Source organism: Thalassophryne amazonica, chromosome 22, assembly GCF_902500255.1.
Source record: "Thalassophryne amazonica chromosome 22, fThaAma1.1, whole genome shotgun sequence".
In the NCBI taxonomy this organism is placed as follows: domain Eukaryota; kingdom Metazoa; phylum Chordata; class Actinopteri; order Batrachoidiformes; family Batrachoididae; genus Thalassophryne; species Thalassophryne amazonica.
In genome coordinates this window covers 8,133,543-8,157,998 of record NC_047124.1, presented here as the reverse complement: position 1 = coordinate 8,157,998, position 24,456 = coordinate 8,133,543, and the positions used below count along the sequence as shown (strand labels likewise).

General features: G+C 41.9%; 1 protein-coding gene and 1 long non-coding RNA gene across 2 annotated transcripts in view; both read left to right on the top strand.

The window, feature by feature from the left end:
* chrm2a (cholinergic receptor, muscarinic 2a) overlaps nucleotides 1-18,663 on the top strand; it is a 132,977-nt gene extending 114,314 nt beyond the window's left edge. The window contains exon 3 of the mRNA XM_034162922.1: nucleotides 16,768-18,663. Coding sequence (XP_034018813.1) covers nucleotides 16,809-18,320 — 1,512 coding nt within the window. The 5' untranslated portion in view covers nucleotides 16,768-16,808 and the 3' untranslated portion in view covers nucleotides 18,321-18,663. The remainder of the gene's footprint in view (nucleotides 1-16,767) is intronic.
* On the top strand, nucleotides 16,709-24,399 carry LOC117503705. Its single transcript, XR_004558643.1, has 3 exons — nucleotides 16,709-16,721; nucleotides 20,444-20,457; nucleotides 24,290-24,399. It is a non-coding gene; the product is annotated as an uncharacterized LOC117503705 (long non-coding RNA).
* The last annotated feature ends 57 nt before the right edge of the window (nucleotides 24,400-24,456 follow it).

Sequence of the window (24,456 nt, the reverse complement as noted above, 5' to 3'; positions counted from 1 at the left end):
CATGTTGAGTGCCTATCTCGAGGAATTGCACAGAGATACAACTATGGTTGTTATCAAACACTATTATGATGGTTGTTATCAAACACTATTATGAAGTCATATTCCCTTTATTTTAGTCACATTACCTTTGACCTGCGGTGACCTTGAAAGGTCAAACTCATATTGAGTGCCTGTCTTGAGTAATTGTGCAGAGATACAACTATAGCTGTTATCAAACACCACTATGAAGTTATATTCCCTTTATTTTAGTCATATTACCTTTGACCTGTGGTGACCTTGAAAGGTCAAACTCATGTTGAGTGCCTATCTCGAGGAGTTGCGCAGAGATACAACTATGGTTGTTATCAAACACCACTATGAAGTCATATTCCCTTTATTTTAGTCACAATACCTTTGACCTGTGGTGACCTTGAAAGGTCAAACTCATATTGAGTGCCTGTCTTGAGTAATTGTGCAGAGATACAACTATAGCTGTTATCAAACACCACTATGAAGTTATATTCCCTTTATTTTAGTCACATTACCTTTGACCTGTGGTGACCTTGAAAGGTCAAACTCATGTTGAGTGCCTATCTCGAGGAATTGCGCAGAGATACAACTATGGTTGTTATCAAACACCACTATGAAGTCATATTCCCTTTATTTTAGTCACATTACCTTTGACCTGCGGTGACCTTGAAAGGTCAAACTCATGTTGAGTGCCTATCTCGAGGAATTGCGCAGAGATACAACTATGGTTGTTATCAAACACTATTATGATGGTTGTTATCAAACACTCTTATGAAGTCATATCCCCTGTACTTTAGTCACATTACCTTTGACCTGTGGTGACCTTGAAAGGTCAAACTCATATTGAGTGCCTGTCTCGAGGAATTGTGCAGCGATACAACTATGGTTATGATCAAACACTATTAGGAAGTAGTATCATCTTTTTGGTGGTATCATGACCCTTGACCCTGGATGCCACTGAAAGGTTAAACTCAAGGTCGTAACTGTTGTAACTCAAACAATTTGGAGCCAACAGGGATTAACCATGGTGGAATGGTTGATAGTTCAGGATAAAGTGGTTCAACTTTGGTCAGAACTGATCACATGTCAAGTTGACACAGAAGCGTAAATTGTAGTGTCACTGAATCACGTCAAACACGTCTCTGAGCGCCTTCTTGTTTCTACAATGATATGATATGAAAGTCTTGCAGCTGAAGCTAAACCAACAAATGATGCATTTTGCAGCGTTTTTCCAGTATGTTTCTAAGACACTGGGATGAAATAAATCGTATAATGTGAAGTGAGAGGCGGGCTCGCAAGCGTTTGAGTAGGTAGCGTGACGGTCTTTGACATTGCCATTGAGGCGCCTCTCTGATGCCACAAAATTGACTCATCTCTCGCTTTACCCTCCTGCTCCAGGACGTTGCTCATTGGTTCATTACTTGCTGAGCTCTCATGTGTTCGCGTCCCAACAGGCCGGTGATATTTGCCAGACGGCGTGGATCCTGAACTGTTGGCTGTGCTCACGACCGTGTGAGATCTTTTCATTTACCTGCGTCTATTCAAAGTGTTGCCTCTCATCTGTTTGTATCTGAGCTCAGCAGAAGGTTGCAACCTGCTTCCAGTAATTTTATCTTGCAAATGTGTGCATGTACCAGATTTTCCAGTTGACTGTTGCAGCAGGCGCCGGATCCACGTCTTTGGCTGCGGTTGTACGTGACGCTGTCATTTTTTTCACAGATGCTGTGGAGGATGCCATTGCAAAGGAACATTGATAAGCCGATCTGAACATTCTCTGTGCACGAAAACAACACAGTGGGCGGGACTTATGAAGGGCACGTTAAAATGACAGTTGCCTGTAGATTTGCTTGACTGCATAAGGAACTAACACCGACGTAGGACACTTATCTGACTGACAAAGCAGACGCTGTGGCCTGATTTATACCTGGAATTAAAACATGTCACGAATCTAGATTTTACCTAAATGTGATATTAATCTGCGTAAATTCGCACTTAGTTTTGAAATCCGCCTGAAATCTGATCACGCTGGCTGTATCTCAATTCCGGGGCTGCATCCTTCTATGGCAGCTGGCCTTCCAAGAGCACGGAGACCGAACCAACCATTCTAAAATGACGCAGTCCCACAACCTTGACATCTGACATGCTCAAGATAACATAATGGGCATAATCCATAGTTTTAATTCATTTTTCAATGCAAATTTTACTTATTCATATTTGTATTTTTTTATGAAGCCCAAAATTGTCCATCCATGAAGGACACGCCTGTTGCATCCTTCGTTTTTGAGGGAAACAAGCCCGCAAATGCCAGTGGAATTCCAAGAAATCTTCAAAATGAGACAGCCTCGTCCCTTCATGTATGATGTATAGCCAATGAATGCAGCCTTCGAAGGATGCAACCCCTGAAATCAGACACAGCCTTTGTCCAGCTCACATCACACCTTTTTTGGATGGGCAGTGTTTCTTGCTTTTTGAAGTCAGCAGTCTTGGACAGCTGAATTGCCATAGAATACCAATTTATGTAGCTGTTTTTATTTCAGCTGTTTGACATTAGGTCTACCAGTATGTAGACCTGGTCCCAAAAAGGTCTGTGTCCTTGGATAAGACACTTTATCTGCATTGTCTCACTTCACCCAGCTGTAAAAGGGGACCAGTCTTTTGCTTGTTAAGTAGCATCCAGGGGGAACTGCAGACTCATGTAGGACTATCGTCTTCTTCTTCTCCTTTATTTCACCTGTGGTAAATGCCACCAATCTCCAGTAGACAATCAAGATGCAAGGAATCCAGTGGAGACTGGTGGAAGAGGACGGTGACCTTCATAAACCTACATATCCATTACCAAGCTTTTGATTTTAATTGCAGAAGACCACAGTCGGTATGAACTCGGAGAGATGGACTTACCCTCAGCCATACAGTCATTGTGACCAATACTTACAGTTACCCCATAGTGCACTGGCTCCGTGCGTTGGCCCATCCACCACATGATGGAACCGCCTTGGGTCCAGCATGCCAACAAGCCAGGCAGGTGACTGGTCCATCCCCACATACCAAATGTAAGGTCTATCTCAACACTGAGGCTCCTACATGCTGGATCTTCCCCAGATAAACGATCTACATGATAACTGTCATAATGCAAGTGATACTCCTACTCTCACTTCGACTGGCGTTCAATGTGGTCACAGTATCTCCCATCCCTGACCACCTCCGGAGGTGGTTTAGCCGATCGACTCACAATCTATCCTCAATGCATTTTGAGTAAAATCTCACCTGCAGTATGATCTGATTGCAGTCCCATCGCCCAAAATGCTTCCTTTGCTTCCACTTCGTGAAACATCTATACCTCCCACAATCCAGCTACTTGACTTGTTTTTTGCAGGTTAACACTGCTTGTCTTTCCACTCCCCTGAGTGTATTTCCATGCTTGTTAACGTCCCATTCACTTCACATTACATGAGCACTGTCAGAGAGATCAGGCTTTGAGAGGCTTTGTCACACTCTCGAAGGAGGCTGGTTTATTGCATCCTTTCAATCAGAACACTTCCGCCGCAGCACTTTATCTAATAACAGCCCACTGGCAAATTGATCTGTAAGGGTTTGACCATCCCATCCTCGAATCTCCCAGAAGAGGATCCTTGAGAACCTCAGAATTTGAGGTGATGGTGGTGACGACTATTCCCCGTCAAACTGCACTGGCCCTTCTTGGCTTGTGGTGCCAGTACGTTGATTTGGCGACATAACGGGGACAGCTCGGTCCATATTCTCTGCAGTGAGGCATGTAACATGAAATTGCTCGAATCCAACAATCCTGTGCCTTCTCATTGATTCTCGTGTCTGACTGCATGTCTGCAGTGGAGCATTGAATTGTGAGCATTGTGCACATGGTGGTTGCCTGGGGCCGTTTGCTTATTATTACCTCTGGTAAGTGCGTAATCGTTTCTTCAGTATATGTCTGTTTGTTTGTTTGTAAGCCGACATTTGAAGTCTGAGAGCATGCAGTGGCGCCGTGCTTGAATGCATCCACGACATCATGGAACCCCATTGGATTCTGGATGCCAACAATCCAGACAGCCAGCCCGTCCATCCCCACATCTCTAAAATAACCATCTATCGGGTACTTCCTTGGCAACCCCTTCTCCCACTCACTTAGTAGGACAACTCATAATGGAGATCCAGAAGAATCTTTGGCAACATTTAACTCAAAAAAATCTAAAACATCCCAGAAAATTAGGGCTTTTATTTTGAATTTGATCCAGAACATACGGCCTTGACATAGGTTTGCACTCTTCAAGTGCCTTATTGTATTTTATTATATTGATCTTGGTGTCACTGGGTGTTTTTTGGGGGCTGCCTTACTTCTGGTTAAAGATTTCTTTGAATATTTAAACACATTTGTGTCTGAGCGATTCGTCAGTTTCCTTCCTCTGAGTGACGGCCCTCTGGGAGAGCACTTAAAACACTTTGTGCGAAATGAGCTAATATTTACCTAACAAAGAGAAGTTTTCTCAATGAGCCATTTTTCCTTGTACGGCTTTGAAGTTCTCCACACGTGCAGTGATGTGAACCAGTTCAAAGCTCTCCCACATCATTAAAAAATAAAAAGAAGGCACTTAAAAGAGGTGCATCTGCAGAGTTTCTCAAAAATCGGTTATCTTTTATCATGTTTCGCCCTATAATGGGGAAGTCGTGACCTCAAGGTGTGCAACAAAAATGATGATTATTGGAAATTGCAATACCCAAGGGGCTTCAATGCCATTGGTAGGACAGCTGAGTGGGGCTGCACCCACTGTGCTGCAGCAGTGATAGTTTTTGCATTCTAGTCATGCTCCTCTGCAAACACAAAGTAAATAAAGTCATAACTCTGCACACCCCCGTGGAGAGGCCCGCCACTGAAAATGCATGTAATCGCTGAAAGTGAGAACTGTAATACGAAATAAAAGTTCACTAAATGCATTGCCCAGAAAGAGCAGAAAGAAAATTGACACAAGAAACTCCTGATGTCGTCTCAAAAAATTTATTTACCTTCCAATTATTATTATTATTATTATTATTATTATTATTATTATTGTTGTTGTTGTTATTATTGTTATTGTTGTTATTATTATTATTTGGGGGGTCATTTATTCAAACGTATTTCATGACTGTAATTTATTTATTTATTTTTCTATTTGTAGTGCTTCTGTGGGATCATGATGGAAATTGAAGTTAGCGCAAATGACACAAAAAAAATATTGTGAAAATCTTTTGGTCCTGAAAACACTCATAATCAGAGAATTTCTGAAAGTAGTTGTGGTCTAATGACAGTCAGAGAGCTTTATCATTTTTATTTGTGTTCTCTTTGGTTTGTTTTTGCTTAGTTTTGGATTTACTTTTCGCTCCACTCAGCTAGCTTATCAGTTAGCATCACGTTCAGTTAGCTTTGAATTCAAGTGGCTTTATAATTAGTTTATTTGAATAAACAATTCTTTTGTATTAGGGGAAAATATTCACAAAATGTTGGATTGAATTAGCTTTTTAAAAAAATTTTCTTTTTTCCTGAATCAATTAGCTTTTAGCACCAGTTAGCTTTAGTGAAAATTAGTTGTGAATTCAGTTGGCTTTCTGTTCATTTAGCTTTGTTGTTGGTTAACTTTAAATACAACTCCACATTTGGCAAACTCAAGTGGCTTTATAATTAGTTTATTTGAATAAACAATTATTTTGTATTCAGGAAAAATATTCACAAAATGTTGGATTGAATTAGCTTCTCTTTTTTTCCCTGAATCCATTAGCTTTTAGCACCAGTTAGCTTTAGTGAAAATTAGTTGTGAATTCAGTTGGCTTTCTGTTCATTTAGCTTTGTAGTTGGTTAACTTTAAATACAACTCTACATTCAGCAAACTTCACATTTGTTAGTTTTTGATTAATGTAATTTTAGATTCACTTAGCTTTAGTTGCAGTTACTGTTCTAGACAATTAGCTTTGTATTCACTTGGGTTTCTGTTCAGTTTTCTCCATAGTTGAGTAACTTTTATCACTGACTTTTAACAATCAGTTCTATTTTGTAAACTTTACATTTCTTTAGTTTTAAGTGAAGTTCATTTTTGATTAGCTTTGTGTTCAATGCTATTTTGTTTGTTTTCACCAATTAGCTTTGCACTTGGTGAACAGTAGTTAGCTTAGTATTTAGTAAACTTTACATTTCTTTCGTTTTAAATTAATTCTGTTTTTCATTAGCTTTGTGTTCAATTATATTTTTTTGCTTGTTTTGTTTTCACCAGTTGGATTTGCAATTGGTGACGCGGTTAGCTTGAGATTCGGGAAGCTTTACAGCAGGGCTGGCAACAATCCAGTCCCAGTAACAAAAGCATTAACCCAGTTCAAATCAACATGCGGGTTTTGAGTAATGTGGCATTAAGGTGCCACCCCATCTGTCATTTTGGATTAACACAATGGCTATTTGTCCAGGTTTGAGCCTTAAAAGTGAGGGCATAAGTAGCAGAGAAAGGCCAAGCTCGGCCTTTTTGTTCTTCCTGGGGCACGTAGGTAATTTTCAGCTCTAGTGATCCAGCTCCACGAATACCTCAGCCCCAACACAGAACAATACCAGCCTCATATATTCACATTTTCCCGTGGCAACAATTTACATTCTTTACTCCCCCCAATGGAAGAAACAAAAATAACTAATTTAGCATGCGCCGGCACACGTTTAACTGTGGAAGTTGAAGAGCAACTGGTTTCAAGTATGCTAATATTGATCAAATTAAGTGTGATGAGAAGAGGGAGAAGATGCAAACACCCTAATGGAGCTGTCGCTCTTGTTTTTGATTACACTCCGTCAGATACGTTGATGCTCACTGAAGCCGTCGTGAGAATTGCAGGTAAGCGCTATGATTGATAGCTATGCTAGCGCGCCACTGCTGCTCTCCCCAGGCAACGGCAACAGCGCTCATGCTTAGTGGGATAGCTGCCATTATTTGTTCTCCTACTCAAACAGTGAAGCAAAACTGTTGTTTTTCTTCTTTTGTTTGGCATGACATCATCACTGCCTATAACCATCGATGCGGTGGGGGATTGGGATGATTTTTGAAAGGAAAACGGTAAAACTGCAGTGCTGAAAGATGAAATAAAGCATAAAAACGGGATTTCCTAGGAAGCAGAAGCGTCTCATCTGCTGTGCTTGTTTTCCGGTACAACTGACAATATGTGGACGGTTGCTTTAAAAACTAGTCCAGCCTCACAGAAGACCCTTTTTAGCAGTCCTTGTTTGTCTGAATTCAACTGAGAGAGATTTGCGCATCTTTATTTGACTCTAGCTTGGGCACTTTAGCCATGCCCTGGCAGAGATTTCAGGTCGGGGACGACGCTTATGGCAGCTGGAGATGGACAAAGAGCACCTATGGGAATTTGCAGTCTACACTGTAGAATGACCATCTACTATACTGCTCTAATCCACTTGTCTCAAGTGGTCCATAAGTATGTCCCCTTTGCATCCTTGGTGCTTTTGAATATAAATCGGTAGACTTAAACTTTTTATGGGGATTATGCCTAATGCAATGATTAGGGATTTCTGTCACAGCAGATAAGTGAATGTTCACCAGCTACTCAAAAAATGCACTCAACTGATAAAGACCTTCGGCCTCAATGAACACTCTTGAGCACTCTAGTGTTCAAGAGTGACACTCAACACAGTTGAGTGTCACTTATACCATTTCGTTATATGTGATTGGTCAGTTTCACTCTTCGGTTATTGGGCTTGTGATGAACGTAATCTGATATGAACATAAAGTCACATAAGGATACAGAGAAGTTGAGGTTGGATGTCTAAATCTGCAAGGTTATGTTGGTTGGTTATGTTTTGTACACTCAAAAAACCGATGCATTGGATGAACTCAATTCTGTTATGTGCAGGATTTCCATCTAATAAATATATGTAGCCCCAACGCAAATGAAGCACAAGAAGATAATTTAATTTAATTTAGTTGGGACTAAATCCATTTATTATGTGAAAATCCTGCCTGTAATTGAATTGAGTTCATCCAATGAGTCATTTGTTTGTGTGCTACACTCAAAAACTGACTTATTGGATTGAATTCTATCTAATAAATATGTATAGTCCCAACTTAATTAAATTAAATTACAGTATCTTGCATGGATGCGTTGGGGCTACATATATTTATTAGATGGAAATCCTGCACATAACAGAATTGAGTTCATCCAATACATCAGTTTTTTTGAGTGAAAACACAACCAACCAGTGAGGTTCTGCAATCTCTTGCAGATTTAGACATCCAACCTCAACATCTCTGTATCCTTATGTGACTTTATGTTGGTATCACATTAAGTTCATCACATGCCCAATAACCGAAGAATGAAACTGACCAATCAAATATAACGAAATGGTACAAGTGACACTCACCTGCAACTAGAGTGTTCAAGAGTGTTCATTGTGGCCGAAGGTCTTTATCAGTTGAGTGCATTTTTTGAGTAGTTGGTGAACATTCACTTATCTGCTGTGACAGAAATCCTAATTGAATTGAATTGAGTTCATCCAAAGAGCCATTTTTGAGTGTACAGGTATGAGTAGTTATGCAATATTAGGCCTTGGGCCAGACCCCTGAAAGTGGGCATGCTACGACCACCCAGGGCATCAAAACGTTTGATATGACATTTTGCAAAATGTACGCTGACCATTCCAGCTGACATGCAAGGTCAAGGAAGGATTACACTGAAGTCAAATTTTAAAAATTCTCCAATCATATATTCTCCAATCAGTATACCAAATTTGTTGTTTAATCATAGGGATTCCAACAAGGTATAGTTTGGATTATCTGTTACTGAAAGTTATGGAGTTAGTGGGTAACAATAGCAATTATAATGCAATGCTAAAATGCCCTCAGCCGTATGAGCATGTAATCAATGAAAAATTATGTTGAATAAATGTGACCTTTTGACCTGTTAGAATAGGTCAAGGTTAGCCATCTTTGAACTTGTCCAAGGTCTGTATCCCAAGAATGTTCTCTGTGAATTTGAAGATCCTGGCAGTAATAGGAACGGAGTTATGCTGCGCGCAAACAGACAGACAGACAGACGCAAATGTGAAAAAAGGCCAGTTTCTATTTGGACATGGGTCCAAAGTAAAACTTCCTCCAATTTTGGTAAAAAGTGATGCAAATAATTGGTTGCATTAACTGGAGTTCTAAAAAGGAATAGTTTGATTAGTTGTAACATTATGGACATGTCATATGTGATAGAATCCAATGAATGTTGACCTTGTTTGTCCATTACATTGGAAACCAAGCATTCAAAAAGTCATAATTATATATAGTATATAGTATAGTATATAGTAATTATTCAATGTATTAATCCTCTTAGCTCAAACATTAATCAGTATGGATGAGGAGTTTGTAGCATCCATTTGTCTCTGTATGAAAATCTCCCCTGATATAAAGTTGCATAAGCATTTATCCACAACTTTGGCATCCCAAAATTTAAAAAATGTTTAGAATACTTTGGCAACAACACCATGAATAAAATGATCTTTTGCAGTTGTATTTTCTCAGATAAACACCATGTTTTTCAGCTTAAAACATATACATATTTCTACAAATTCAATATTTATACCCCAACCCAACCAAGATAAATAAAATAAAAATATGGATTTATGTTGTTATTCTGCACAACATCAGAAAGTCTTTGCATTGGTTCGTTGGTTATTCTGGTGATATATTTTTGTCCCCAGAGGTGAACGTCTATAACAGAACGGTGATTTAAAAGGCACCTCGCCGGCAGGCCTGCAAAGCACTTGAAAAGGACGAGCAAAATGGGAAACATGAACTCCAACCTGATGATATTTATGTTGAACCGCAAAGCGCGTTAAGTGTGTGATAAAATTCTACCCGTCAGCACCCCAAAGTGCTCCGAGACCTGTGATGCAGCTCAAAGACACAGAGCAGACAAATCACATCCCTGCTAATATCAAAGGCTTTTGAAATGCAGGAGCGAGCAGCGAATTAATCAACGCGGCTTCAGCAACACAGGAAAAATGCTTAAGGTTAAGAGCGAGAACTAGTGGGTCACTTGGATCAAAGGAATTTTTACGCTGTGACGCTGTACGAAGAGAATTTTTGAGTGCAAGTTGGATGCAATCTACCGTTTGAAGATAAAATGTCAGTCCCAGTTTGGTAAAAAATTCCCTTTAAAGGTTTTATTGAACTTTTGGTGGTGCATGCTGTTTGTGGTGTAGAAGAATAAATAGTTCAAACAAATAGTTACGCTTCAGAACGCCTGGATATCGTCATTTGGTTTTACGTATGTGATAGAAAAACATGTTCAGTGTGACACCTGAGCAGGAAAAACCTTAAATATTAAGAACTACATTGTAAATTCTGCATTAAAAAATGAAGTTGATAATTTGGAGTGATTGGAGTAATTATTTGAAATTTACAAAATGTTTTTTTTCCTGCTAAACCTTGTGCAGAACAATGCTGGTTTGTTTGTTTGTTTGTTTGTTTCAATTTATTTCATTTATACAGCGCCAGAACACCACAAAGCTGCCTCAAGGTGCTTCACACAAATAAGGTCAAACCATACCAACCCCTGGGAGTAAGCACACAAGGGACAGTGGTGAGGAAAAACTCCCTCTGTTGACACTGAGGAAGAAACCTCAAGCAGACCAGATTCAGAGGGGTGACCCTCTGCTTAGGCCATTCTAACAGTTACAAGGTTTTTGCACAACAGAAGAAACAGAAAACAGGAAACCAAACAACACAACAATTCAATGTTGTGTTGAATTGTTGAAAACAAACAAACAAACAAGCAATTTGTTTGTTTGTTTGTTTGTTTTGTGCAGCAGATGTCCTTGCATATTGTTTACGTTCTGTTGTGCATTTTTATTTTATTTTATTTTATGGCATAATAGCAACAGTGGGCATGAAGACAGTAATCCGACCCCATTGGCATTATTTATGTGAACCTATGAATTGATTGACATGTGACTGATCTTTCCATGATAATTCTGGAAATTCATCGAACCTGATTTGGTCCAAATCTGGTTGAAAATGAAATTCCTTGTCTTTGACCTTTGCCAAAATTAACTCTTTAAGTGCAACTTTGGGGTCAACCTTCAGTGACATGCCAAGTTTGATGGAAATCAGACTTTTGGACCTGGGAGGAGCAGGAGAACAGTTCTATAATACAGCGTGATTCTTTCTTTGTGTTTGTTTTTTTCTATCATAGAGTAGTTGTGATATTATTTATGCACTCTTCAACAAAAATTGTGATATTTTTGACTGTAATTGTCAGTTTAAATTATCAGAGCACATCTAAAAATGTCACTGTTATTTCAGGATCTGCTTTTATGAAACCCAAAACATGTGGCTTGACAGACAAAGGGATCACAATAATTATCCTGATGGATTTGTGGGCTGCTTTTATATATTTATTAACCGTTACTGGTTTGTCCCCATGCACCAGCCCAAAGTGAATATTTATGTTATGATGATTTATAATTTTCTCTAACAGTGGAGACTCATTCCCTCAATTAACCATCTGAGGCTAGCTAATTAGCGCACTACCCATATAGTAAGTAAATTACTTGAAAGGAATGCGTTTGCACAAATTTGCACAAAAAGTGGCTGCAATCTATAGCAATCTGTTTTTTTCTCATAGTTCATATTTGTACAGAATTATCAAAAACTATAATATGTAGCAGTGTTATAGCTAACTTGGAAGCTAGCACTATTTTGGACACTGTTTACTTCAGTTACCGCAAAGATCAGCTGGATCAAAACCCGCTGTAGCACATTATTTGCATTTTTTAATGGAAAAGGCTATTCGCCCAACCGTAATCGTGTATTTGACACATTTTGTGCATCTAAACTACATTTTTTACGCCACTTTTTAAAGGCTCTATTGCGGCGTGAAAAGCGGTGTATGTTTGACACATTTAATAGTGCCATCTTTCTTCTTCTTCTTTGTCTTTCGGCTGTTCCCGTTAGGGGTCGCCACAGCAGATCAATCGTTTCCATCTCACCCTGTCCTCTGTATCTTCCTCTGTCACACCAACCACCTGCATGTCCTCTCTCAGCACATCCATGAACCTCCTCTTTGGTCTCCCTCTTCTCCTCCTGCCTGGTGGCTCCATCTTCAGCATCCTTCTCCCTATATACCCTGGGTCCCTCCTCTGCACATGTCCAAACCATCTCAATCTCGCCTCTCTGACTTTGTCTCCAAACCGTCCCACCTGAGCTGTCCCTCTGATATGTTCATTCCTAATCTTGTCCATTCTTGTCACTCCCAAAGAGAATCTCAACATCTTCAGCTCTGCCTCCTCCAGCTCTGCCTCCTGTCTTTTTGTTAGTGCCACTGTCTCTAAACCATACAACATAGCTGGTCTCACTACTGTTTTGTAAACTTTCCCCTTCACTCTTGCTGATATTCTTCGGTCACAAATCACTCCTGCCACCTTTCTCCACCCACTCCACCCTGCCTGCACTCTCTTCTTCACCTCTCTACCACACTCTCCATTACTTTGAACAGTTGACCCCAAATATTTAAACTCATCTACTTTCACCACTTCTACTCCTTGTAACTGCACTATTCCACTGGGCTCCCTCTCATTCACACACATGTACTCAGTCTTGCTTCTACTGACTTTCATTCCCCTTCTCTCCAAAGCATATCTCCACTTCTCCAGACTAGACTCAACTTGCTCTCTACTCTCACTACAGATCACAATGTCATCTGCAAACATCATAGTCCATGGAGACTCCTGTCTGATCTCATCTGTCAACCTGTCCATCACCACTGCAAACAAGAAAGGACTCAGAGCTGATCCTTGGTGTAATCCCACCTCCACCTTGAATGAGTCTGTCATTCCGACTGCGCATCTCACCGCTGTCACACTATTTTTATACATGTCCTGCACTACCCTAACATACTTCTCTGCCACTCCAGACTTCCTCATACAATGCCACAACTCTTCTCTTGGCACCCTATCATAAGCTTTTTCTAAGTCCACAAACACACAAAGTAACTCTTTCTGTCCTTCTCTGTACTTTTCCAACAGTATTCTCAGAGCAAACATTGCATCTGTAGTGCTCTTTCTCAGCATGAAACCATATTGCTGCTCACAGATCTTCACCTGTTTTCTAAGCCTAGCTTCTACTACTCTTTCCCATAACTTCATGCTGTGGCTGATCAGCTTTATGCCTCTGTAGTTACTGCAGCTCTGCACATCACCCTTGTTCTTGAAAATAGGAACCAGCACACTTTGTCTCCACTCCTCAGGCATCCTCTCACTTTCCAAGATTTTATTAAACAATCTGGTTAGAAACTCTACTGCCATCTCTCCTAGACATTTACATGCCTCCATCGGAATGTCATCTGGACCAACTGCCTTTCCACTCTTCATCCTCTTCATAGCAGCCCTCACTTCTTCCTTGCTAATCTCTTTTACTTCCTGATTTACTCTCACCACATCATCCAGCCTTTTCTCTCGCTCATTTTCTTTATTCATCAACTCTTCAAAATATTCCCTCCACCTTCTCAGCACACACTCCTCACTTGTCAGCACATTACCATGTGCATCTTTTACCACCCTAACCTGCTGCACATCCTTTCCAGCTCTGTCCCTTTGTCTGGCCAATCGGTACAAGTCCTTTTCTCCTTCCTTACTATTCAACTTCTTGTACAGCTCGCAATATGCCTTTTCCTTTGCTTTTGCCACTTCTCTTCTCACCTTACGCTGCATCTCCTTGTACTCCTGTCTACTTTCTTCATCTCTCCGACTATCCCAAAACGTTTTCGCCAACCTCTTTCTCCTTATGCTTTCCTGGACCTCTTCATTCCACCACCAAGTTTCCTTGTCTTCCTTCCACTGTCCAGATGTCATACCCAGTGCTGCCCTAGCTGTCTCCCTCACCACATCTGCAGTACTTTTCCAGTTGTCCAAAATTGCTTCCCCTCCAACTAGTGCTTCTCTCACCTGCTCGCTAAATTTCACACAACAGTCTTCCTCCTTCAGCTTCCACCATCTGATCCTTTGTTGAGCTCTCACTCTCTTCTTCTTCTTTACCTCTAAAGTCATCCTACAAACAACCATCCTATGCTGTCTAGTGACACTCTCCCCTGCTACCACCTTACAGTCTGTGATTTCTTTTAGCTTGCATCTCCTATAAAGAATGTAGTCCACCTGTGTGCACCTTCCTCCACTCTTATATGTTACCCTGTGCTCCTCCCTTTTCTTAAAGTAGGTATTCACCACAGCCATTTCCATCCTTTTTGCAAAATCAACTACCATCTGTCCTTCCACATTCCTATCCTTGATACCATATCTACCCTGTTGTGTGGGCCGCTGAAGAGGAGGTACTGCTGGCCCACCACCACCAGATGGCGCCCTGCTTGGAGTGCGGGCTTCAAGCACGAGAGGGCGCCGGAGCCACTGGGAGTGACAGCTGTCACTCATCATCAGCACCAGCTGTCACTCAGTCAACTCATCACCATCACCATAAAGGCCGGACTGCAACTCCACCTCCTTGCCGAGAAATCAGTTACCTTGGAGGTAATATTCTCTGCTGTATTTAACGCTGACTAATAGTCTGAACTTCTTTGCAGCCGTTTTCCTGTGGTGTTTTCCTTATCTGTGGGATTGGCGTTTGGTGTGATCAGCGACGGCTTCGCTTCACACCCCAACCAGATAAGTGGTTAGACAGGAGCTGCACGAGTGTGTGACTGGAGGTGGAGGCGCTCCCTCCCAAAAGAACACAGACTGTGGGATTACTGAGTGTGCGTACTCACACTCACCTGTGCTGTTTCTGTTCTCTGCCAGCAGTACCAGGTCTGACAGCTGGAGACGGTGACCACCTGGGGACCCAGGACTTGGCGGCTCCGGTGTTCTTCAGATCCGTTGGCGGTGAGGGCCGTGTGGGATCCCGCTCGGTTCTGGACGGGCGTCTCCTATCCTCAAGCCTGCCCACACGTCACCCAACGTGTAATTGACTATAGTCCCAAACTGATTGTTGTCTGTATTCCATTGTGCACAATTTGCAACATTAAATTGTTACTGTTTGGCTTATCCATTGCCCGTTCTTTTACGCCCCCTGTTGTGGGTCCGTGTACCTACACTTTCACAACAATATCCATTACTTCCTCATCACCTCTGTTTCCTTCACCAACATGCCCATTGAAGTCTGCTCCTATCACCACTCTTTCATGCTTGGGCACCCTCTCCACTACCTCATCTAACACACTCCAGAAATCTTCTTTCTCCTTCATCTCACAACCTACCTGTGGGGCATATGCACTGATGATATTCATCATCACCCCTTCAATTTCCAACTTCACACTCATCACCCTGTCAGACACTCGCTTAACCTCCAACACACTTTTAACATACTCTTCCTTTAAAATGACCCCAACACCATTTCTCTTCCTGTCCTCACCATGTTACAACAACTTGTACCCACCGCCGATGCTCCTGCTCTTACTTCCCTTCCACTTGGTCTTTTGCACACACAATATGTCTACCTTTCTCCTCTCCATCATATCAGCCAGCTCTCTCCCTTTACCAGTCATACTACCAACATTCAAAGTCCCCACTCTCATTTCCACCCTTCTAGTTTTCTTCTTCTCCCGCTGTTCGTGGCAACGTTTTCCTCCTCTTCTTCATCGTCTTCGCCCAGCAGCAGCCCAATTTCCACCGGCACCCTGTTGGGCAATAGCACCGGTGGCAGACGTTGTTAACCCGGGCCGCGACCGATCCGGTATGGGAATTCGATTCTGAGTCTGCATAGTTGGATTGGCTTGTTTTACGCCGGATGCCCTTCCTGACGCAACACTCCTCATTTATCCGGGCTTGGGACTGGCACTCAGAATGTACTGGCTGCACACCCCATGTGGCTGAGTTTAATAGTGCCGTCTTTATTTACTGCAAAAAAAAAAAAAAAAACCACCGCAATGGATGAAAGCAGACAAACTTCATAAGCATGTTGAACGGAAGCCTGTTAATGACGACGAAACAGTTTTTATGAACAAAATGTGTTTGTTGCCTGTAAGATGGTGTTAGTTTTTCACAGTTCCCTTGGTATGATTAGCCAAACAGAACCGCTTTAGATCACAGCCCCTCCGTGAGCTGTGAACCCTCCCGCAGATGGCAAGAAAATATCCACCTTTTTTCCCCTATGTTAAAACTGGAAGTGAACTTACAAATACACTCATTGGTCGGTTATGATTGGGCGTATATGGTTGCGTATTTACTTTACTGAACCAACAGTTGGACGTATTGCCACTCCATTTTTTAATTTCACAATTTTGAATTTAATGTGAGATACATAATAAAGCAAATATTTCACATCTTTGGGCAGTCTCCAGATTAAACCGAATTGCACTGAAATTAAATCAAATTTTGCATCCCATATGTGAGTTTGATAAGAACCTCAAAGGTGCCCTAAATGATATTTTACATATTAAGAAGTAGCATCCAGAAACTATTTTGATGCAGCCTAATGGCAGAAGAAAATTGTGTAGAAAACTGAAACAGCACTCCCTCTGTGCTCTGAGCTTTTCTGTACCTTTTTCCCCACATAGAGCTGTTAGACCTGTTTGTTCTGCGTAATGTGGAGGAGTGAGATTTGTGGAGGAGTTGCCAAGTAGGGAATGTTTATTTCCTGAAGTGTGACACACGAGTGTGACATCGACTGGCAGAAAAAATCATCCATAGCACCTTGAAAGGTAACACAGTCACACTTTCTCATCATAAATCTCTTATTGTTTGTTTTCTCTCAGGTTACATCTGAGTAGGAGGCGGCAACAAAGGACCAGATGCCATGGATGGATTCAATTTCACCTCCTGGAATGCCTCTGAAGGCAATGACACAGAAGCTGTGGTGGAGAGTGAAAGCACCTACAAGACTGTGGAGGTGGTGTTCATTGTGTTGGTGGCTGGCTCTCTCAGTTTGGTTACAGTTATTGGAAATATACTCGTCATGCTTTCCATCAAAGTTAATAGGAGCTTACAGACTGTCAACAACTACTTTTTATTCAGCCTTGCATGTGCTGACCTCATTATTGGACTGTGCTCTATGAACTTGTACACAGTCTATATAGTAATTGGGTACTGGCCCCTCGGGCCAGTGGTGTGTGACTTGTGGTTAGCTTTGGACTATGTAGTCAGTAATGCGTCTGTCATGAATCTTCTCATCATAAGCTTTGACAGATACTTCTGTGTCACTAAGCCTCTCAGCTACCCTGTCAAAAGGACCACCAAGATGGCAGGAATAATGATCGCAGCTGCCTGGGTTTTGTCTTTTATCCTTTGGGCACCAGCCATTCTCTTTTGGCAGTTCATTGTCGGAGGCCGGACAGTGCCAGAGAAAGAGTGCTACATCCAGTTCTTCTCCAATGCTGCCGTCACTTTTGGCACCGCCATCGCTGCCTTTTACCTGCCTGTCATCATCATGATACAGCTCTACTGGCAGATCTCCAGAGCAAGCAAGAGCCGTGTGAAGAAAGACAACCGTAAACCATCAGGCGCCAACCCAGAGCCCATCTCCCCCAGCCGCAGAAGGAACAATACGCCAAAAGCAAACAACAACAACGTACCAGGTGATGACCCAGGTCAATCCCAAATTCAGAATACCGAAGACGGGACCAGCCACCATGATGGAAAACTGCAAAATGGTAAAGGTCCTTCCTCAAGCACCACTGCTGATGGAGAAACGGAAGGCGAAGATGCGGCAAGAGAAAACTGTGCCCCCGGGGAAGAGAAGGAAAGCTCCAATGACTCAACTTCCGGCAGTGCGCCCCTTTCCAACCAGAAGGACGAGGAAGTGGCACCATCTGCGGTTAATTCAAATGCGGAGACAAGTCAGCCACTCACACGCCAGAGAGCTAAGGCAGGGGGCTCAAAACTGACCTGCATCAAGATCAAGACAAAATCGCCAAAAGGTGACTGCTATACACCGTCCAATGCCACCGTTGAGATCGTCCCAGCCTCGGATCGGCAGAACCATGTGGCTCGGAAGATCGTGAAGATGACCAAGCAGCCTCCCAACAAGAAGAAGAAAGCGGCGCCATCTCGGGAGAAAAAGGTGACTCGCACCATAATGGCCATCCTGGTAGCTTTTGTAGCCACCTGGACTCCCTATAATGTGATGGTGCTCATTAACACCTTCTGCTCCAGCTGCATCCCCAACACAGTCTGGACTATTGGCTACTGGCTGTGCTACATCAACAGCACCATCAACCCGGCCTGTTACGCTTTGTGCAATGTGACATTTAAAAAGACATTCAAACATCTTCTCCTTTGCCAATACAAAAATATTCGGTCAGGTAGATAAACATGGACCAGTTGGGATGAAGCACGTGTGCCCCATCCATATGTGTTGGTACGTCTGCCAAAGCTGTTGGAGAACACGATCAAGTGTGTTTAAACTTGCTTTCTACCATTTTTATGATTTACTTTTTCAGTTTTTCTCTCAATAAGCGGTTGTAGCACTTTAGCCAAACTCAAATGATGCAAGATGCATTGAGATGTGTCGTGCACCAGCAGCAACAGCAGCAGCAGCAGCATGAGTGAGGAAGCTCGTGAAATATGCAGTTGTAGGTTTCAAGAATGGGGGTGAAAAGCAACACTTGGGAGGTAACACCGAGAGGAAGACCAACAACGACAAAGATAAAAACGAGGCAAACGATCTGCACAAAACACAACTTAAATGGGAAAATAGGGCTGACTGAACTTACAAACCTGAAGCGTTTGAAGTTCAGTGATGATACAGTACCTGTAGATAACTGTAGATATCAGTGTGTACCTGCATTTGCACACTTGTGTGCATCTACTGTTTGTGTGCCCCTTTGCCCACATTCTGTTTTGTCTCCGAGGCTCCTCATAGTGCCTCGTGCAGGTAACAGGTAACGTGTTGTGCACATTGCGTCTGTTGGGACTTACTTCCACACCAACCATTTGAAACTCTGAGGAACAATGAGGTTGAGTTCTTACTCGTAATTGCACCACACTTCAAGTACAAAATTTTGATTAAGTGATGTTTGTTGCTCTTCATCTATTGGTGCCACGTCAGTAATTCATCCATTTATTTCTAGCAAGTGGTTAATGCGCTTGGTTTCAGTTCAGAAGGTTCCGGGTTCAAATCCCACCCCTGCCACATTTCCCCATGTAATGTGGAGTTGCGTCAGGAAGGGCATCCGGCGTAAAACTTGTGCCAATTCAACATGCAGATCCACCTTGGATTTGCTGTGGTGACCCCAAGTGCAAACAAGGAAGCAGCCGAAGGGACTTTTTTATTTCTAGCACTTTTCCATTGACAAGTCTTGGCGTCCAAAGGCCAAGTAAGGTAGCACAAAATTAAACTAGCCACTTTCACCAGCCATTCAAAACGATCACTAGATACTTCCAGACCAGATAGGATATATCACCCCCCCACCTTCCACCAGTATGTTCTGGATCCACCCTGAGGTCTGTCACCAGTTTGACACACCTGGAAACACTCTAAAATGAAGCATCCTCGTCAGATGTGTTAAATGCCTCAAAAGATTGAAGTGAGATGTCTTTTTGCGCTGTGTAACTCATGACAAAGGGTTGAGGTCTTGAAACTGGTGTAAGAGACCAAGACTACCCCTATTTGCAAGACATATTTTTGAGAAACAATTTTCTTAAGAACCATTCTTTTTTCTATTTTTTTTATTATTATTTGAAAATAATACAACTAAAAACCCACTTTCTTTTTCTTTTTTCTTTTTTTTTTTTAACATGTACGGACACACAGCTGCTTTTAGGACCACAGTAAATCTTTCTGAGTGTTAGCATTTTTAAGACATTCTTCTTGAGCTCGCCTCTGCCATCTTCAAACATTACAAGCTGTCAGACCGTGTTTCTTGGCTGCTTGAGACTTGCTTGATGACTGCTACATTTCTCCCCTTGAGCTTAAAGTTTACATCATAACTTCTCCTCAATTGCTGGTTAACTTACTGAACCTTTCAGCCATTCTGTTTTCAGGATGTTTACTGTGTTCCTCTGTAAGTGAGCTAGAATGGATGGACGCTTCATTCCTTGGAGGTACACTTATTTCATGTGTAAAAGGATATATTGTCAGAACTCGATGTCCAGTCATCTACAACCAACTCCTTGTGAGTATCAATTTGAATTAAATCATATTCAAGCAATTGCACCAATACCAAGGGATGACTGTAAAATTTTGCAATAATTCTAGAGCATAAACAAATTCATCCAATGCATTTAAATGTGATGAGCACAACTTGATTAAATCTAATAAGGCAACTACAAAGCTCCACTTGGATTTAAGATAATAAGAAGGTTGCATGTTAACAAAAAGCCAATTGCTTGGTCCGGCTTCATTAAAATTAAAATCTCCCTCAAGGCAGTCTGTCATATGCCATTTCAGAGCATTCACAAGAAAAAAAAAAACAAAAAACAGGGAGATAACAGGCAACAAAAAAAAAGTGACATAAGATTGTTCAGTCGCAGGCTTTGATTTTCCAGACATTTCTACTGCATCACTTCAGCTCCTACAACTCCCAACAGGATGTCTGATGTTTATTTTATTGTGGCTATTAAGAAATTTATGTTTGCTGTCAACTTACTCACCACTGCTCAGAAACCTCCTCCTCCTCCTCGGTGAGTCAAACAGGTGGTTGTAGCTCAGAGCAGCGGCTCGTTCCTTCTCTCTGTGTTTGTATGTGGGAGAGATCCCTCGTTCCTCATGATGATGATGACGATCATGAGTGCATGACTTTGTGTGAGGTATGTGTGCATGTGTGGATAACATTGTGCGTTTGTGCGCTCCAAGAATGGAGTTTATTGCCGATCACAGGCAAAACCTCGTGATTTGAATAAGGGCTACTTCCACGTCTTTACATTTACCATTTTTACAGCATCTCTCTGTGCATTGGTCATTTCAAACTCCTCGACGATCCTCACACAGTGTACATTAGGCATTCGCGCGACACTTAGGCGCCATGAACATGCATTAGCGTTTGCTTTCAGCAGGTTGCCTTGGTAGGAGGGTTTTACAATGAATTACAACTGCACGGAACAGATCCTCAAGGCTGTCTCCTTAAGGAGACATCTGGGATAGATCCTGTAATGAAACCTCACCATGAAGCTGATCAGATTAGGAAATGATGTGGAACACCTACATTTGAGATTAGAAATTGCCCATTTCACGCTCAACTTGTGCATGCGTTCTACCCACCCTTGCCCCACTTAGTACTCCCCTCAGTCCTGATCTTGTTCTGGTCTCCAGAACAAACATTTCTTTTTCCAGTTACTTCAAGTCATATCAAGCAATGTATTTTAGATTCTACCAACACATTGTTACTCCCAATTTACATTTTTTTAACCAAACTTCAACATGTGAGTTGGGTTGCCCATTCATTTCATTTAGTGATGCAACCCATCATCCTAACCCTAACCTGAACTATAACCCAATGAATGTACCCTGAACGTTCCCTGACGATGCGGAGGTCAAGCCGATAGTTCTGTCTGTTATCAGAGAGAAATTACACCACTGTAAATAAACGCATTTCCCCGCGAGTCACCTTAAGGGGCTACCTAGCTCATCAGATTTATTTAGCAATAAATTTAGCAATTTATTTTAAAGCGATCCATAGTAAATTAAGACTGGAATCTCCAGTGTACCACCAAATGCAGTGGTAATGAAGCTCCAGTATGATGCACGTCTGCATAGTTTGTCTTTTGTCTCTATAGTGAATCAGTGTCTCCATACTGGGCAGCGCAGTCTCGTTTGAGGCCGGGCGCTAAAGGGGTAAAATATGACGCATATGATGTAATTTCTGTACTTTCGGTGACAAAAACACGGCATTTTCTCTGAGTTTTTAGGACTCACGCTTTGACACTGACCAAGCGCAAATATGTATGAGTGGGAGTGAGAATATGTAGTTTCTACCTATAGAAGAGGTTGTTCATTGGGTAAGTGGGACTACCAATATATAGACCTAGATTTGATTCCCAAACAGTACAATATAGTCTACGTGGGTTACAAACTTGCGTTAATTAAGCCCCTGCCCTTTGTATACACCAGGGGTGCTCAAGTTCGGTCCTCAAGAGCTACCTTCCTGATACTCTTAGTTGTCTCCCTGCTCCAACAGACCTGAATCCAATGAAAGACTCATTAGCAGGCTTTTAATGAGCCTTTCATTAGATTCAGGTGTGTTGGAGCAGGGAGATAACTAAGAGTATCAGGAAGGTAGCTCTCGAGGACCGAACTTGAGCACCTCTGGTATACACCAACCGTCATTAATACCCATTGGATGGGTTAATGGGGTTTAGAACACGGCCCTGGTGGAGCACCCAGAAGACGATCAAACTTGACTATCTAGAGGAAGTAAAAGTTGTAACAAAGTTTCCATAGGTGAACTTGTGGAAGGACCATTAATGGTCTCAGTCCACCCAGTTGTAAATGGGTACTGGCCTTGGCTGGGGAAGTAACTGGAGTCCCATGCAAGGGGGAAAGTTGTAATCTCATCTGCTCCAAGTTTTGGAATGCAGAGATAAGCATCGGGAAATGAATGGTCCTCAGGGCATATATAGGACTTAGTCAATTTATTCAATTTATAACGTGCCAAATCACAACAAAAGTTGCCTCAAGGCGCCTCACACAAAACAGTTCAAAATCAAAATTAAAATGAGTCAGCAAATTAAAAGATTCAAATAGACAATTAAAGGACACAAGTAAAAGAATAAAACAGATAAAAAAATAAAAACTATTCATGAGAAAGGGAGTAAAAATACATTTTTAGTCTTGACGTAAAAATGTCCAAGGAATCTGACTGCCTCACGGTCGCAGGGAGACTGTTCCATAGAGCGGGTGCACAATAAGAGAAGGCTCTTTGACCCGCTGACTTCTTCTTCACCCAAGAAACACACAGCAGTCCCGCATTCTGTGGCCGCAAAATCCGGGAGGTACATAGGGTTTCACCAAATCGGCCAGGTAAGAAGGCGCCAATTTTATACGTTAGCTTACTTACTTATCTTACTTTGTCTACTTGTTGGCAGTTCTATGGTTTAGAAATTACTGGCCATGTTTTAGTTTATCATTAAAAATTTGTTATGAGCGTAATTCCATTACCACAAAACTGCCCATCTATACTGAGACATACTTTTGATTTCATTCATCTAGTTTTTGAATTTATAAGTGTAAAGGTAATGTGTTGTCATTCTGACTCATCAAGATCTTCTCAGAGACCTGTGGTGCCAGAAGACTGGAATAATTACATTCAATAGCATTTCAAACCCATTTCGCCGCACATTAGATTACTGCACCAAAGATAACGACAACAATCTGACAAAGCATCAGCATTTGACACTTTGGGAATGGGAATGGGGACATTTTTAATATCTTGACAATTTTTGGACTCGGTAAAACTATAGACACATTCATGGAGAACTGTGCCTTGCATGTCAGCAGAGATGCATATGTAAGTGTTGTGAATGTCACTTAAAAGATCCCTAAGAATAGAGACATAATCCTCGATAGACCGCCGCTTATCTCCAAATGTAAAGTGGACGAGGGTTAGTCCTGGATAACACGCTAATCCATGGTTACTTCTTTGGAAGGACCTTGGTGATTACTTCTTAAATTTGAGTCTAATTTCTAATTGCAGAACTTTATGAATCATTGCTATCTTTACACGTTCAACAGCCAACTCCAGAACATCATTTTAATCTCCGCTAAACTGTCCTTCGAGTTAAACCAGTCTAAGACTAAGCGGCTGTTCCAGTAGTTCTGGTTTGAGCGGCTGCATGGGTGATTGATGGGAGGTGGTGGCGGTTTTAACACCCCTGGAGTGGGTGAGAGGTGAGAGGAACCTGAGCTCGCGTAGCTGAGTTGTTGAACGGGTGAGAACGAAAAGGCATTCTCACTGAGGTGCCGGGAAGTGGTTGATAACTGCCACGTTCATACGCAAGAAACAGATAGCTTTGTGAGTTATGGTTACAGGGGGTGAGAGTAGGGTGGGGGTGTTGTCACTGACAGAATCCAAAGCGAGTGCTAATGGATCGCACTGGCCCATGTTTGGAGAAAGCACAGTCGCTCTGAACAGGTCATCCAAGGGTTTAGCTACAGGAATTTCGGACGTCTCAGAGGAGACTTGCATCCTGCTGCAAATGCAGCAAGGTGACCATCCCCCGTGTACTTCTACTGCATCTCAGGCTCGTGCAAACACAGTTCCTCATTTTCTGCACCATTCTCCTAACTTTGTGCTTCTTCACATGTAGGGCACAGATGGAAATGAACACAAAGTTTACACAAAGCCCTCGCTGTCAGACGCGCTTCTTCTTCCTCAGCCCCACTACCGGGTAATACTATGGCAACGGAATTACAATCACAAATCAGCAAATATTTAACAGTAAATAGCTTGATTTTGCTGTCATAACTCCGTTACCGGAGAACTGCCCTATAGTGTCGGCTTTCCAGAATG